Genomic DNA, 17,335 nt, shown 5'->3' on the forward strand with positions numbered 1-17,335 from the left:
GACTCCACAAGGTTGATTATTAAAATAATAATAACGGGAGCGTGTCATAAACGAGGCGAATCCAGGGGGCGCGGCACCTCCTTTAGCAATTTCCCCCGTCTCCTCTTGGCTGTTAATCGCCGCTCTGCCACCAGCACTTCCGTTCCATCGAAAACTCCTCCTCCTCCCCCTGTTGGCATTATAATCATCGAGAAAGAGAGAGCGGTCATTTTCCACCCAATGGCGCAGCTCCGGATGGAAAGCCGGAAGCCGCTCCCTCCCTCCCCTCTCGCCGCCTCCGCTGAGGGGATCGCCGGTTTCAGCGGCGCCTCAGCCTCTCCATGGCGGGCGAGCGGGGCGGGCGAGCGGCCAGGCGGCGTCGAGGGCCCCGGTGACAGCCGCCATGGGCTCCCTCTTCCGCAGCGAGGCCATGTGCCTGGCGCAGCTCTTCCTGCAGGCCGGCTCGGCCTACGAGTGCCTCAGCGCCCTGGGCGAGCGAGGCCTGGCCCACTTCAGAGACGTGAGTAGCCGCTGAGGGAAGGCCGGGGCCGCCCGTTATTTCCTATTATTATTATTGATTTCTATCCCCCTTTTTAAATTACTTTTATAAAATCATTAATATCGGGAAACGTATTTCCTCATCTTCTTTTCCTCATAACAACAACCCTGTGAGGTGGGCCGAGCTGACAAGAGAAGCCACCCAGCTCGCCTTTCATGGCTAAAGCGGGACTCGAACTCATGGCCTCCTGGCGATTGGCCCTTTATTTTGTAAATAAACTCCAGGTGGTGAACTAAGGGGTCGCTATTTACTCCTGTTTTTCCCACAACAACCACAACCCTGTGAGGTAGTGTTGAGATTTAAAAAAAAACAGCAAACCTCATAAAAAGTGAAACAGAGACCATGAAAAGCAGATTTATTTTATATTTATATATGTATACGTATGTGTGTGTGTATACGTAGGTCTTTGGTTATTTGGGACCATGAAAAGCAGATTTATTTTATATATGTATGTATGTATACATATATATATATATATGTATATGTATGTGTATGTATATATGTGTGTATATATATAGACCACAGACCACAGACCATTGTGGTGTGTGTGTATATATACACATACACATACATACCACAGTAGTCTGTGGTCTGTGGTCTATATATATACACACACATATATACATACACATACATATATATATGTATGTATGTATGTATATATATATATATGTAGGTCTTTGGTTATTCGGGTCTTCTCCCACGTAAAATTGGAAGTGTCTTGGCGACGTTTCGACGAAGTCTCATTCGTCATCTTCAGGCTGGTGTTCTCGGCTTCGTGCTTCCATATATACACCACAGACCACAGTCTGAGTAGCAGGGGGATTTGAGCTGCCCCAGTGCTGGGCCAATGGGTTTATGGGGTGGGGAGGGCCAGAGGAGGGGTCCCTTGAAACCCCCACCCCCAACTTCTCTTGGAGGGTCTGCTTGGGAGTCTCCAATGTGTTTATAACCATTGTAATGGTTCAAATAAACTCTGGCTTAGTGCATTGGCATGAACCAGCTTTTTTTTTCTTGTGGAATTGAACTTGTAAAATCTTAGACAATAGATGTTTCTATCGAGAACAAAAAAAACCGACAAAAATTTTTTTGCCTTTCCAGCTCAACTCCAATACAAGCTTGTTCCAGCGGAAATATGTGGGTGAAGTGAAGAAGTGTGAAGAAATGGAAAGAATATTGGGTAAGTTTGGAGAAAGCGGAACGACCGGCAGCCCTGATCCTCTTAGGTAAAGTTTTACCCATTGTGAAATATAGCGCAGATTTGTTATTTTGAACGGAAAAGGGAATGAAGTCCTTATCAATTTAAAGCTTGAAAGAATATTACAATCCATTTGATTTATTGCTACTTTCTTGCATTGGATGTTCTTTCACATTTCAGAGGATTAAAACTGGTGGTCTGGAGGTTTGGTGAACTTTTGGGCACCATGCCTTGGTTGCTTCTTCATTTTGGGGTTTGATTTAAAATTCAGAGAATTGATATGTAAATTCTGGGCTTCTTCAATTCTCATGATATAATAGGGAAAACTGATAAGGCTTGATTTTAGAGTGCCCTCGATATGCGTAATATCCTTTATGATGCACAAACTTCCCAGAGAAATGTGTCAGAGCACAATCTTTTAAAGCCAGTTGCTTTACCTCAGTGAAATTATTTTTCATTTTTCCAGGATACCTAGTACAGGAAATAAAGAAAGCAGACATCCCTCTTCCGGAAGGAAATATCACCCCTTCTGCCCCTCCACTTAAACAGATGTTGGAAATCCAGGTAACTTGTGGAAATGTGGGATCTTGTGATGTTCCAGATGACAGAAAATCTGTTTCTTGAATTCTTTAGGCCGGTGTTTCTCAGCCTTGGCAGCTAGCTGGGGAATTCTGGGAGTTAAAATCCAGACCTCTTAAATCTGTCAAGATTGAGAAACACTGCTTTAGGTCGACTCTAAGATCCGTACAGCTCCACATTTCCACTGTCATGTTGTTAAACTGCAGCAATTGTCTTGGTTTCTGCTTGGAAGAACGATGCTTCTGTTAGAAATCACCACAATGAGAATGTGCTGTTTTTCCCTCTGTCGTAGGAGCAACTTCAGAAGCTGGAGGTGGAGTTGAGAGAAGTGACAAAAAACAAGGAGAAGTTGAGAAAAAACCTTTTGGAGCTGACAGAATACACCCACCTGCTGAAGGTCACGCAGTCCTTCATCCAAAGATCTACCGAGGTATTTATTTTACTGACTTTAAAAATATGTTAAGTTACTTTAACAAGTGACTATGGACAGCAGACAATCATAAACAAGAACAATCACGAACAAGAAATACCTTATTTCCAGTCTCTTTTCTTTCCCCCCACTGCTTTGCTTTTTTTTTTTTCCTTTTGACGTAAAATTTTCACGGTCTTTATTTTAGCTTGAGTCCTGCATACAGAGCAGTTACGAAGAATTCCCATCTTTTGATCATGATCCTTTGGTGGAGTATAACTGCATGCACAGACTCGAGGCCAAACTCGGGTAAGTAACCAAACGGTGGTGAATAGCCATGGAAAGCATCTTTAACTTTGTTTTATACTGGTAGTCTTAGCAAATAATGGGGACAATGAATTAATTAATTGCATATAAATTTGGGTTGTTTTGAAGCATCCAGTGGTGTAGTAATGAAGCATAACTGTGACTCTAGCTAACGTGAATCATGTTTCTCACAGTTCCCTGAGATCATGTTGATGGCGCTTTTCCCCTTTTAATATAGATTTATATCTGGCTTAGTTCACCGAGCAAAAGTTGAAGCGTTCGAAAAAATGCTATGGCGGGTGTGCAGAGGAAATACAATTGTTTCTTACTCTGAAGTGGAAGAATGCTTGGAGGATCCTGATACAGTGAGTAAGGCGGCTGGGTTGAGAAAGGGCAGCTGAGCCCTGTCAATCAAAGCTGACGTGAGCCGTTCCTGTTTGTTTTCCAGGGAGAACTGACCAAGTGGTTTGTGTTTTTAATATCCTACTGGGGGGAACAAATTGGCCAAAAGGTGAAGAAAATATGTGACTGGTAAGGACAAATCAAGTTTCCCCATCCTGCTTTTTTCCCCCTCGTATTTTTAAGACAGTGCTCTGAAAAGTAAAGATGGGCGGGAAGGAAGTTGTTCAAATGTAAAAAAAATGGTTATGTGTCACTTTTTTTAGTGCCAGGGTACCTTTGAACAGTCACTAAATCAGTGTTTCTCAATCTTGGAAGCTTGAAGATGGGTGGACTTCAACTCCCAGAATCCCCGTCCACCCATCTTCAAGCTACCAAGGTTGAGAAACACTGATCTAAATGAACACTTGTTAGTCAAGGACTACATGTATAGTAAAGGACTACATGTATAGTAAAAATGGTAGCTTCAGTCGAAAGACGCGAGGTCCTATGGAATAGCTTGCTGGAATAGCTTGGTTGGCTGTTTCAATGACTCTCTTTGTGTCACAGCTACCACTGCCACATCTACCCCTATCCCAGCACTCCAGAGGAACGACGAACGGTGATGGACGGGCTTCATGTTCGCATCCAGGATCTTCATATTGTAAGTTGAAAGTTGCTGTCACAATCCAGCTTTGTGTTTTTTGAGGAGAAAAGGCAGTTGTTTCACGGAATTAACATGGCTGTGCAGTGTGTTTGTTTTGAGCTTTCGTCCCCACGGCCTGTGTGAGGTAATATTTGCATTCTCCCAAGTGGATTGGTTCTCTCTTTTTAGGATTTTTTTTTTTTTAACGTCCTGGAGATAATTCAGGCATAGCACTGAATTCAGGACTCTTGTTTTTGCCTGTGTGACATTAAGAAACTTGGTTTCTGGCAGCAGGAGAATATTTTTCTTTCGAATTGTTGGATTCGCTTATCAGCTGGGCACCGCAAAACTAATAAGCAAATCCCCCAGAATAGAGCTAATAAAAGAAAAACGACTTTAAAAGTTACTTCGTTCTGCAAATGCTCCCTTTTGGATAACCGTTGCTTTTCTACTAAATATGTTTGTTTTTTTTTAAACAAAACCCCCAAAGGTATTGCACAAAACAGAAGACTATTTACGGCAAGTCCTGTGCAAAGCTTCTGAATCGATCTACACCTGGGATGTTCAGGTGAAGAAGATGAAAGCCATTTACCACGTGCTGAATCTCTGCAGCTTCGACGTCACCAACAAATGCCTCATTGCGGAGGTCTGGTGCCCCCTGGCAGACCTCCCCAACATGCGCCGGGCGCTGGACGAAGGATCCGTAAGTCCAGCCATCCCTGCTTCACACATCAGGGTTCTAAGTAATAGATCCATTGCTAGCAAGACTCCGAGACAGCTGAATTCCTGAAACATTGCTTTTATTTGGAAATACGATATTGGCACGAATCTGGTGAAAACCGGCTCTGGAAACTCCCGGGGTTTTCACCTCATTAAAAGTAAAAGATTTTCTACTTTCTCAAAAACGAATCAGTCCCATGGTCCAATCATTGTTCAGTCCGACCACCCGGTGGCATCACTCCATCTTCTTCCGACAAGGTGTGAGAATGTCCTTGGTTCCCAAAGTATTCTGTTTCGGCTACAAAAATCCCTCTATCTCACATCCCCCCTCCCGACCCTCCGCTCCAGTGTGGCAACACTGAAGCGGACAAAACGGCTTCGGTCAGGACCGCTTCAGGGTTGACACCATCCCTGCTTCAGCTCTTTTGGGGGCAGGTTCACCCATCCTACGAAGAGCGTTAAATTGGGTACCACACGCATAATAATACGGGTATGTTTACTTCTGCCACCAGAGAGAAAGCGGCGCTTCTGTCCCATCCTTTATGAACACCATTCCGACGAAAGAAACGCCTCCAACTCTGATCCGGACCAACAAATTCACCTTGGGATTCCAGGACATCGTTGATGTGTACGGGATTGGCAACTACAGGGAAGTCAATCCTGGTGAGTCTTTTTGCAAAATAGCCCAACTGGGTATGTCAACTCTAAACCGGGCTCTTTCCAACTGTACCTTCTTGGCCCACCTTCCCTTTTCTGCGGCCTTGTGAACTCAAGTGGGTTTTGTAGTGTTAGCGAAAGAGTCTCGGTGTTCCTGTAAAGCAGAGGCGGCCAATCTCGGCAACTTTTTAAGACTTGTGGACTTCAACTCCCAGAATTCCCCAGCCAGCTATGCACGCTGGGGAAGAATCCCTTGACGGTGTAACTGCAATAAATAAACACATGTGAATTTCACAGCTCTCTTCACCATCATCACCTTCCCCTTCTTGTTCGCCGTGATGTTCGGAGACTGCGGACACGGCTTCCTGATGTTCCTCTTCGCGCTCATCATGATTTTGTTTGAGAAACACCCCAAGCTTATGAGATCCCAAGATGAGGTATGGCTGGTGCCCGTCAGGTTCATTTGCTGCTTGAAAAAAAAAAAATAGTTCAGTAGCCTTTCCTGTCGTCATGTTTACAACGAAATGGGCTTTTAAAAAAATCCTGATTTTTCACCGTTGTATCTGTAAGGAAGACCATGGGATCTTTGGTGCTTTCTTGAGTTTGGTGGTTTTCTTGCAGATGTTGCATGACCCATAAATGAAGTTTATTGAAATCAATGCCCCAATAAAGGAACTACCAACTGAGACAAACAGTAAATAGTCTAATCAAGAACTAATAAGAAGAATATAACACGCCCACCAAAACTAACAGGGGAAGCCATTTGTACATAAGCAAGAGAGCAAACCCCATTCCCTTTTAGGACTGATGATGTTACCTAGTTAGGTCATGAAATGTCAAGAGAGCACCAGTTCAGCCCTGAGCGTCATAGATTCTCTTGTAAGGAAGATCCCCCTGGTGAGACTCCTCTGGTGACGGTGAAGCCTCCCTCTTTCTGTCCACAGATCATGAAGATGATTTTTCAAGGACGCTACATCATCATGCTGATGGGCTTGTTCTCCATCTATACCGGCCTGATCTACAACGACTGTTTTTCCAAATCTTTGGTCATATTCAGCTCAGGATGGCATGTTTCACAAATGCCCGGGATGGATTGGAGGTAAGTTGTGGCTGTGAACCTGCGTTGGGTTTCAATTCTGGGTGATCTCCGAGCTTCCTCTTTATCCAGAGAGGTTCGAAGGGTCCAGTCTGCTCACCAGCTCTTCATTCTTTGCTGCGGACGTCAGTTCCAAGTGGTCAGTTCACTTAAGGTCTTCTGAAGTGGCTCTGAATTGTTACAGGCAACAATGACAACTTTACGACTTGTGCAGTGGTGAAATGTAAAATTTGTTACTACCGTTTCTGTGGGCGTGGCTTGCTGTTGGTGCGGTAATGTGACTGGGTGGGTGTGGCCAACTTTTTTTTGTTTTGTTTTACTTTTAAAAGCATTTTTTCTACAACCTCTTCGGCAGAAGAGGTTGCAGAAAAAATGCTTTTAAAAGCCTCTGACGATCCCAGCTGAGCCATGCAATCATTGGAGGCTTTTTTTTTTTTTTACTTTTAAAAGCTTTTGGCTGAAGAGGTGGTAGAAAAAATGCTTTTAAAAGTAAAAAAACAGCCTCTGATGATCGCACGGCTCAACTGGGCATGGGGGTGGGCAGGGATTTTTGCTACCGGTTCTCCGAACCACCCGCTGCCATTGCTACCAGATCCGGTCCGAACCGGGAGCATTTCACCCCTGGACATGTGTACTTTGGACTGCAACTCCCAGAATTCCTGGGACGGCATGGCTGGCTGGGGAATTCTGGGAGTAGCACACCACAGGTCGTAAACCTGCCAGAGTTGTCCACCCTGGCTCTGTTTGTGTAAGGAGGGCTAACTTTAGACATTTCAGGGGCCCAGAACATCTCTTCTCAACCTCCAATTCTGTTGTGCGTGTTTTCTTTCGTTTTTGAAATTGTTCTAGCAAGGCAGACTTGACGAATCCGTTTGTGGCTCTGAATCCAAATGCGACTGGCGTCTTCACCGGCCCTTACCCTTTCGGCATAGATCCGGTGAGTGACTTCCCTTGAGCCGCTGCTGTCTGTCAAGGACACTCTGACAGAATTTATGAGGCTTTGATGCAGCTTCGGAGAATTGCAGCCCTCCCTCCCGCCTGTTGATGCCTGCACTGACTTGTCTCTGGGGCTGTTGCATGCAGGAAAAGCTTTCCACATACGAGGAGTCCTTGACTTAACAACCATAATAGTAATTGCAAAAGCTATTGTGGGCGTGGTTTGAATCTTGTCTTGTTTCTCTTTCATTCCAGATGTGGAGCCTTGCAAGCAATCGCCTGACTTTCCTCAATTCCTTCAAAATGAAAATGTCAATCATTATTGGAATGGTGCACATGGTCTTTGGGATCTCCTTGGGGGGCTTTAACTATGTGTGAGTATGGCCAGGATGAGCAGTAATGGTGATGCTGGCCTCCCACTGGGAAGGTTGAGAGTTCAATTCTAAGTAGCGGCAGATGTTTCTCTTCTAGGGCATAGAGAAAAAATATCTGCTGGGAACTCAGCGTAGGCATCAGGAAGGGCATTTGGCCAGTAAACCCTCAATTCCATCCAGTCGCCCTGATTCTACCCCGAATTAAGAGTCACTCAAAGGGAGTTTTTTTTTTAATTAAAGCCAAAAATAAAGTCACTCTTCCTTCTTTTCTTCATCTTTCAGGCATTTTAGGAAGATGTACAATATTTACTTAGTGTTCATTCCTCAACTTCTGTTCATTCTATCCATTTTTGGATATCTGGTGTTCATGATCATCTTTAAGTGGCTGGCTTACGGCGCTGAAAATTCCAGTTCTGCTCCCAGTATCCTGCTTCAGTTTATTAACATGTTTCTCTTCCACGATAACAAGAATCAAATCCTTTTCTCAGGACAGGTGGGTCATCCTTAGAACCGAAAGGTCCACAAATGAAATCCGAATTCTCTCTGTTTTTAAATACTTTTATCTTCCGTTGAAATAAATGGGCCTTAAATTGAAATAAATCAAAACGGTTGCAAGAAGAGTCCAGTGACTCTTAAATTGTTGGAGACTTGAGTCTGAATTTTATACCCCCTTGAGAAATAATTGAAGTAGTGTATTAGAAATCAATTAAACCTAGGGACTTGCTACAAGGTTAGGCCTTTAAAAATGTAGATTTTCAGGCTCCCTGTGGCTGGCCTTAAGAAACCTAACATGGTTCAGCAGAAAATTGGTTATATGGGAGGGCTTAGTTGATTGCTTTGGGACGCAAATCTATATATATATATAAGAGCGAAAAACCACTCGTGTCGTAATCACGGAATCTCCAGAACCATAAAGCCTAGAAACTTGAAATTTGCCACAAATGTTCCTCTTGGCTTCTAGGTGCTCACTAAGAAAGATTTTTTTTGAAATGACCATCAGAGCATTAGTATTTCTTATATTACGATTAACACGCTCTGATACTAATTAGTTAGATGTTGTACTCCCCCTTCCAACCTGAAAATAACCCTGGAGAGAATGGGATAGGAGAGGAGAGGCTTCTGTGGGGCAAAGCTGAGGGAGAAAAGGGGAGAGGAGAGGCCGGTCGTAACTACTCATTAATTTTCCAAGCTGTAAGTGTCAATTTATCAAGCCCGATCACATATTTTCGTAGTGGAGCACGGGTATTCATCTAGCGAGTTAATAACTTTTATTTTGGAGACAAGCAGAAAGGATCCAGTGCTTTTGCGAACCACTGAAAACATTGCAGCCTTGTCAAAACTGCTAAAATATGAAATGCAGGTTTTTTTTAAAAAAAAAAAACTAGCAAAAAAAAAAAGATGTGGCTGAAGGTGGGAGGGGAGAAAAAAAAACCAATAAAAAAATTGTTTGCAAAAAAAAAATGTAGAATCTATTCAGCAGAGAACTTTCACAGGGCTTTTTCTAGTTAAGTTTCTAACCAACATTTTTAACCACCCGTGTAATTTGGCTTCCTCTCTTTCGAAACAGATGGCGGTTCAGAAATGTCTGTTGGTCGTGGCTGTGCTGTCTGTCCTGGTTCTGTTTTTTGGGAAACCGCTTTATTTGTACTGGTTGAACAATGGCAGCCAAAGCTTCGGCTCCTACAGAGTAAGTATCAGGAAGGTACATTGTATATTTTTTCCCTTGACAATTATTATATATTTTTTTTTGGCATCCTGCAGCATACCAGGGCGCACTCAATCAGCGTAGAGAGCCTCCAATCTAATTGATAGAGGGGAAAAAGAAGGTTATATTTGAAGGGAAAGAGGCTTTGCATAGGCTTAACACCTGGCTACAATGCCCTGAAGCACTTTGTGTGTTTTGTTGTGTGCCTTACACCTTGTTGTTTGGAGGTGGCCTTAAAATGTTGAGCTGTTGGGAGATGTTTAATAATAGCAATAGCAATAGCACTTAGACTTATATACCGCTTCACAGTGCTTTCCAATCCTCTCTAAACGGTTTACAGAGTCAGCCTCTTGCCTCCAACAATTTGGGTCCTCATTTTACCCACTTCGGAAGGATGGAAGGATGGAAGGATGAGTCAACCTTGAGCCAGTCAGGATTGAACTCCTGGCAGTTGGCAGAGTTAGCCTGCAATACTGCATTCTAACTACTGGGAGGGAGGGAGGGAGGGAGGGAGGGAGGGAGGGAGGGAGGAAGGAAGGAAGGAAGGAAGGAAGGAAGGAAGGAAGGAAGGAAGGAAGGAAGGAAGGAAGGAAGGAAAGAAAGAAAGAAAACCTTGAGCCACTCAGAATTGAACTCCTGGAGTGGGCAGTGAGTGAGCCCTGCAGTGCTGCATTCTAACCCCACTGCGCCACTAAGGCTCTTAATAATCGTTTGCTGAAAGATGTTTGAGAAACGCATCCGTGAATCCACTTCAGAGATATCCCTAAAACCGCAGAGCTTTTTTTTTTTCCTTTTCTCTACCTCCAGAAAGGCTATCGCTTGGTACGGAAGGAGAGCGAAGAAGAGATTTCTCTCTTGACACCTTGTGAAATGGAAGAAGGAAGCAGCCCTTCGAACAACAGGCATAAGAACGAAGACAAGGAAGAGGTGGGCATTGCGAGTCTTTGCGGTAACCTGTTCTTTCTTTTTTTTTAATCTTTTAATTGAAAAGGGGCCGTTTCGATTCGTTTGATTAAATACGCCAGAGCACAGGACTAGTTATGTAGACCTATGCAAATGCAGTTAAATGCAGGTAGTCCTCAACTTACAACCGCAATGGAGCCCAACGTTTCTATTGTTTAAGTCAGACGGTTGTTAAGCGAGCTTTGCCCCCATTTTACGACCTTCCTTGCCACTGTTGTTAAGTGAATCACGTCGGTGGTTAAGTTAGCAACCCAGTTGTGAAGTGAATCCTTGGCTTCCCTGTTGACTTCGCTCGTCCGATGGTCGCAAAGGGGGACGCTGCAACCATCATAAATATAAACCAGTTGCCAAGCAGCTGAATTTTGATCATGTCACCAATGGGGAAACTGTGAAGGTCACTAACTCTGAAACACGGCCCTCGGTCACATTTTTTCAGTGCCGTTAGGTCACTAAAGGAACTGTTGTAAGACGAGGACTAGCTGTGAATAAATTAAGAGAATGAAAGAAAAACGTGATATATTCAGCTTCAGCGGTTTCTTGCTTACCAAGGGATTAATCTCCCCGAAGCCGCAGGCAACAATGTTGAAGGTGGTGGGTTTTTAATTTGCACCGGGGCTGCAGTCTTCACTTAACACGCCGTGTCTTTTAGTTTAACCTCGCAGCTGCGTTGATGGAACAGGCCATCCAGTCCATCGAATACTGTCTGGGATGCATCTCCAACACCGCTTCCTACCTGAGGCTCTGGGCCCTCAGTTTAGCCCACGCCCGTAAGTATCTCGTGGGATTTGAACGACTGGTCAATAATAGTCAATAAACGACTAACAGAATTTTGCCCTGAGCGCCACCTGGGCCTTTAAAATGGGACAGACGGAGAGAGACCCCCCCCCCTTAATGTCGAACACGTTCTCCTCTGGGAATACAACCGTTGTAAATACACGCCGGAGGAGCTCAAAATTTTGATCACGTGACTGTGAAGATGGTACAGGGGCATTGAGTGCGAGGATGTCACTTTTTATTCCCCCCCCGGTGCCGTTGTAACTTTTGAACGGTCACTAAACGAGGGGTGGGAAATTGAGGACTGCCTTTATTTTGTTTTAAAGGTGGAAATAAAGAAGACCAAGCAAGAGAAAAGTTCTTTGCCACTGGTTATTTTTTTTTTACATTTTTAAATTTTTTATTTATAACACAATCTTACAAATACGTAACATACAACATATAAATATATCCACTTTTTTAAACAATGTTTCTTAGTGGTCTACTTTCCATTTTGTATCTTTCCTCCCGTATCTCTCTTACTATTTCATTTTCTTCGTTGTCCCTTTTTCTTTGGTTACATTGTATTTTCTAACAGCCTTAATTTTATACATTTCTATCTGTTTGTTCTATACATATTTTACATTTTTAGATTCTCCCCTGTATTTATGGTTCTTTATTTCTAGCCTTCAAGCCATTCGTACCATTTATTCCAAATTATGTAATAATCTGTCAGATTATTTCGCCACTGGTTGTTAATGGTTGCATCAGAATAACAAAGTCGGAAGGGACCTAGGAGGTCATCAGTTCAACCCCCCACCCACCCCCATCCTGCTCAGGCAGGAAGCCCTGTGCCATTTCAGACAAATGGTCATCCAGTCTTGAGCAAGTGGCGGCATTTTCAGTCGCTAATGCCAAGAGGGTTAAAAGTCTTTTTATTGGCTCTCGCGGGCTTTCGAGTGACATGCGTGTATCTCTGCCTGTCTCTATTTTAGAGTTATCAGAAGTGCTCTGGGCAATGGTCATGAAGCTTGGCCTTCACATGGATGCCACCTACGGGATCTTACTACTGGTCCCCCTTTCAGCCTTATTCATGGTCCTCACAGTATTCATTCTCCTGGTCATGGAGGGCCTCTCCGCTTTCCTGCACGCCGTACGGCTCCATTGGTAGGTGGCTTCTTTTAACCCTCCTGGACAAGTTTCTAGTCCACGGCTTTTGAGACCTTTAGATTGAATTGACTTCTTTATTTGGCCCAGAGCAGTGGTGGGTTTCAAATTTTTTTACTTCTGGTTCTGTGGGTGTGGCTTGGTGGGCGTGGCAGGGGAAGGATACTGTAAAATCTCCATTCCCTCCCCAATCCAGGGGAAGGTTACTGCAAAATCCCCATTTCCTCCCGATCAGCTGGGATTTGGGAGGCAGAGAATAGATGGGGGGCGGGGCCAGTCAGAATTTTTACTACCGGTTCTCCGAACTACTCTAAATTTCCACTACCGGTTCTCCAGAACTGGTCAGAACCTGCTGAAACCCACCTCTGGCCCAGAGTGATTAGACACACAATGAATTTGTCTCTGGTACAGAAGCTCTCAGTGTACAGGCAAAGCAACAGAATAATAATACCAATTAAAAAGGAGTTAAGATAATCAGAAGGATCGGTAATAAAACTACAGCCACGCTATATGAGTTAACTGTATGGGTTAATACCCAAAGACATTAGGCAGCACTAAGGGAATTAAATGTTTAATATTATGTTTAAGAAATTTAAGTTTTATCGGGGGGGGGGGGGAATAGAAATCTTTCTTTTCAGGACACTGAAAATGTTCGGTTTGAAAGTAACTGTCAGCCGGTCCCAACTTGGTCAGTTAGAAAGAAAAGACTTAACAAAAGTGCATTTTACTACATGATGGCAATCCTGACAGTAATGTTTTGATGCCCAAATATCTCAGGGGTCAGATTTAGCATGTTCATTTTATTTTATTTTCTAATTTCAGGGTGGAATTCCAGAACAAGTTTTACACAGGCGACGGCTACAAGTTCATCCCTTTTTCCTTCCAAGACATTTCTTTACATTTTGATCGGTACATCGTCTAAGTCTGGCTGTTCTCGGCAGTAAATCGGTTGGGCGTGGTTTGAAAATAATCATGTATGCTGACGTCATCCTTGTTTAGCTCCCTGCAGCAAAGACCCTCACTGATTTTGCCTTACAATGCAGCCAAATAATTTTTATAAAGACTCTTAGCGCCTCTTACTTGGACTTGGCCAATACGGGACCTTTGGTGAGCAGGCGTTTTTCTTCCTTTCGTAAGCACCTTTAGGTTAATTTTTGAAACTGACCAGAACTATTTGATTGCTGCTTCTGAATGAACATACCGTAGCTGTTTTCAAGAACTATTTATTTTCTCTCTAACAAATTCTTTCTTCGAATAATTCCTTGGGAGGAAGCCCCTTTTAATTTTTTCTTTTTTTTTTAAGGAATGACACATCAGATTATTCCTCTGATTAATTAATTCCTCTGATTCTCATCGCTAATATTTCTGGAATTTGGTGACAGCCACTAGGAATAAAATTGTGTATTTCTAGGAAACCACTTATGATTTCTCTCTTGATCCAAAAGACGGGCTTTAAAGATAGGTTTAGGTTTTCCCCCTTTTGCACAAAGGGTGACTTTTTGCACATTTTCAGTAGAAATTGAAAAGCTGCTTGAGGCTCACAAAGGCTCATAAAAATGCCGGGCTCTTATTTTTTTCTCTCTCTCTTTCACACTCTTCTTTTTATAATTCTGAATGGAAGAGAGATTGAGAAGCTATTTGAGACTTACAGAGGGACATAGGAATATTGGGCTGTGTTTTTTTCTCTCTCCCTACTCTTAAATTTTACAAGATGCATTATAGGCAATATGAGAGTTTCCTTTCCGAAGCCCGGAATCACTGTCTCTGAAATTATTCTGAAAGCTCTGATAAATCTACCAGAGCTTCTACTGTGGGGGAAATCCTGGGATTATAGAAAACCTTCCCGGGATAATGATGTTTTTCTGTCTGGCTGGTTCTGACAGCCTACACAGCATGGGTGTCCAACTTTGGCAGTTTAAGACTTGTGGACTTTGATTCCCCAAATCTCCTAGCCAGTTGTGCTTCTGGGAATTTCTTGCTGGCTGAGGAATTTTGGGAATCGAAGTCCACAAGTCTTAAAAGTTGCCGAGGTTAGACACTCCTGGTGTACAACTTTTGCCACAATGGCCTGCATTAATCCAGGCTGTCTTTAGTTGTGATACTGCACTCTCCTTTTCCACGACACTTGCAAAAATTGGATTCCTGTTTAATGTGACCCCCGAAGCCAATTTTCTATTAAAATATACTTGTTTTTTCGCTATGAAGAAGATACCTCTTAAAAGGGTAGGTTTGCTGGTGGGGTTTTTTTTCATGTATTAAAGGGAAGGTATTTTACTGTAAATACTTTTAATAAGTGCCAATGGAATCTAATCTAATCAATAAAAGCTGTTTGGCGCATTTGGAGAATGGGTTTTCCGGTGGAATCGGGGTTTGCAAAGAAGGGGGTGTTTGCTTAGGGCAGGGGTGGGCAACTTTGGCCCTTTTATGACTTGCAGACTTCAACTCCCAGAATTCCTGAGCCAGCCATGTTAGCTCAGGAATTCTGGGAATTGAAGTCTACAAGTCAAAAGGGCCATAGTTGCCCATCTCTGGCTTAGACGAATAAGATTTGCTTGGGTGACGTTGCAGAAGGGAGCCCTGACATGTGCCTCAGGGGATGATGGGCATTGGAGTTTGTGGTACCTGACCCCATAATCCTCAGTTGATAACGATGGATATTGGTCCATCATATGAGAAGAGAATGAAGTTTGACCAATGCATCATCCTGCTAGGCCAGGATTCTCCAGGTCGGTCAATATTGACCCCCTCCCCAGGGGCTGATGGGACTATCCGAGGGTCAAGATGATGATGATGATGGGTCAATAAACAGGCTGAAATTTCAGAAGGGGTCAAAGAGCTGCAAGTTTTAGGTCCGCAGGAAGCAAAGGTCAAGCGATGGGCTGCTTAGACCATTTTTGACCATAACAAAAGGCTATTGCTTAACGCATTGTAAGCCGCCCTGAGTCTCTGGAGAAGGGCGGCATATAAATTGAACTAATAAATAACAGGGGAGCCTGCAGGGTTCACATTTGGGAATATTTCCCAGGCTAAAACGTTAAAAACCGGACCCTTTCTTGGAAGATGCATTTATGGAACCATTGAAAATGATGACACGAACCCCATAGACGTTCTTTTTGGAAAATAACATGAATTTTAATTGAAAAAAAAAAGGGGCAGAGAATGGCCTCGTTTTACATTTTTGCAAATATCTCCCAACCAAGACCTGGAAAATAATTTTTATGTGGGAGTCCCCCAGGAGGGTCATTGATATTTCAAGATAGGTTAATTTGGATTTTCTTTTTTTAAAAAAAAGGCCAGCCCCAAAATCTCAGGTTGAGACCTGCGCCCTGCCTCGGGGACATGTGCAGAGCGCCTTTTTTTTTTCCCCTTCAAGGATTTTTTCACAAAATTTTCGTTTTTTCAGCGGCTGAGGTAAAAACATGGTCCGACAACAATGCATGACGGGAGATGTAGTTCGCGCTCGTAAGGGAGGGGAGAGCGGGCGGAGCTTGCACTGAGAAAGGGGCGTGGTTTCTCTCGCGCGCGCCCCGCCCTCCGTTGCCCCGGCGACCGTGCGGCGTCGGTTGGGCGGGTTTGGCTGGCCCGACGGGCGAGCGGGCAGGGAAGCAAGCGAGGCGTCCGGGGGTGCGATGGACGACGTGCGGGTGCAGTGGGTGGGCGAGCGGCTGCAGCGCGCGCTGGGCCACACCGACCCGACTCCCTTCGAGGAGCTGCTGAACCGCAACGACGGCGAGGAGACGGAGCGGCTGCTCCACTTCCTCAACATGAGCTCCAGCGCCGAGGACAGCCAGCCCGCCGGCCTCTTCTTCCGCCAGGAGCTGCGCCTCGACGAGATCGACGTCGAGATCGGTGCGCGCCCCGCCCACCCCACCCACGCTGGTTTGCTAGAGACGGGCTCCTGAGCACGTGCAGAGCGCCTTGCTTCTGCTGCAATAGCTGCATTGCAGAGAAAAGGCCCCTCCCCCTCTAAAAAAAAAATCAAACCCCTCCCCAAAGAAAGCCACTCCCTTCTCCCCAGAGATTGGCTTTCCTCCTCTTCCTCCCAGGAGGAAGGCTTTTGCAAAGTCAGGGGGGCTGCAGCTCCTTGGCCCCCTCCTCCTCAGCTGGCACCTCTTTAAAAAAAAGAGTCGACTTTTTTAATTCATGTTTTTATTTAATTTCTATGGCCACCCAGCTCACTTCTCAGTGACTCCAGCAGCTAGCTAGTCTGGCCTCTTTGGACCTCCAGCTCTTTGGTCCCCTCAGGACCCTCATATGCCTCTTCCTACCCTTCTGGCCTTTTCTGCTTCCAGCTCAGATGCCTCTGAAGGGGCTTCAACTCTATGGCCCCTCAGAGCTGCTGCTCTGGGACTCTTTGAACCTCCAGCTCTTTGGTCCCCTCAGGACCCTCATATGCCTCTTCCTACCCTTCTGGCCTTTTCAGCTTCCAGCTCAGATGCCTCTGGAGGGGCTTCAGCTCTATGGCCCTTCAGAGCTGCTGCTCTGGGACTCTGAACCTCCAGCTCTTTGGTCCCCTCAGGACCCTCATGCCTCTTCCTACCCTCTTCTGGCCTTTTCAGCTTCCAGCTCAGATGCCTCTGAAGGGGCTTCAGCTCTATGGCCCTTCAGAGCTGCTGCTCTGGGCCTCTTTGGACCTCCAGCTCTTTGGCCCCTTGGGGTCTTCTGGCCTCTTCAGAGCCTGAATGGCTTTGGCTCCTCCAGATGGTCAGTGTGGAGTTGCTTCCCTTCACCACTCAGGCCAACTGCCTTGGTCTCTTCCAGACCTTCTGGCCTCTTCAGGGCTCCAGGTGGCTCTGAGGCAGCAAGTGGCTTCAGCTCCTTCACCCCCTGAGGACTGCTCTTCCTTCCTTCCTGCCTCTTCTGTCCTCTTCTCTTCTCTTCAGCTCTGTGACAGATGCCCTCGCCTGCTG

At 44.7% G+C, this 17,335-nt stretch overlaps 2 protein-coding genes across 2 annotated transcripts in view; both read left to right on the forward strand.

Annotated features, from left to right (window-relative positions):
• Nucleotides 1–171: 171 nt before the first annotated feature.
• On the forward strand, nt 172–13,840 carry ATP6V0A2 (ATPase H+ transporting V0 subunit a2). Its single transcript, XM_034428696.3, has 20 exons — nt 172–499; nt 1,640–1,718; nt 2,203–2,300; nt 2,608–2,745; nt 2,933–3,033; nt 3,269–3,395; nt 3,479–3,561; nt 3,979–4,072; nt 4,545–4,757; nt 5,287–5,437; nt 5,729–5,868; nt 6,376–6,530; nt 7,377–7,464; nt 7,719–7,837; nt 8,120–8,330; nt 9,405–9,524; nt 10,350–10,469; nt 11,155–11,272; nt 12,254–12,425; nt 13,248–13,840. Exons 1-20 carry the CDS (start codon nt 383–385, stop codon nt 13,345–13,347), a joined length of 2,544 nt encoding a protein of 847 aa, XP_034284587.2. The 5' UTR covers nt 172–382; the 3' UTR covers nt 13,348–13,840.
• Nucleotides 13,841–14,964: 1,124 nt separating this feature from the next.
• The window catches only part of DNAH10 (dynein axonemal heavy chain 10), a 74,969-nt gene continuing 72,598 nt past the window's right edge, over nt 14,965–17,335 (forward strand). The window contains exon 1 of the mRNA XM_087880402.1: nt 14,965–16,274. Coding sequence (XP_087736528.1) covers nt 16,055–16,274 — 220 coding nt within the window. The 5' untranslated portion in view covers nt 14,965–16,054. The remainder of the gene's footprint in view (nt 16,275–17,335) is intronic.

Source organism: Pantherophis guttatus, chromosome 17 (genome assembly GCF_059756535.1).
Source record: "Pantherophis guttatus breed Tessera chromosome 17, ASM5975653v1, whole genome shotgun sequence".
NCBI lineage: Eukaryota > Metazoa > Chordata > Lepidosauria > Squamata > Colubridae > Pantherophis > Pantherophis guttatus.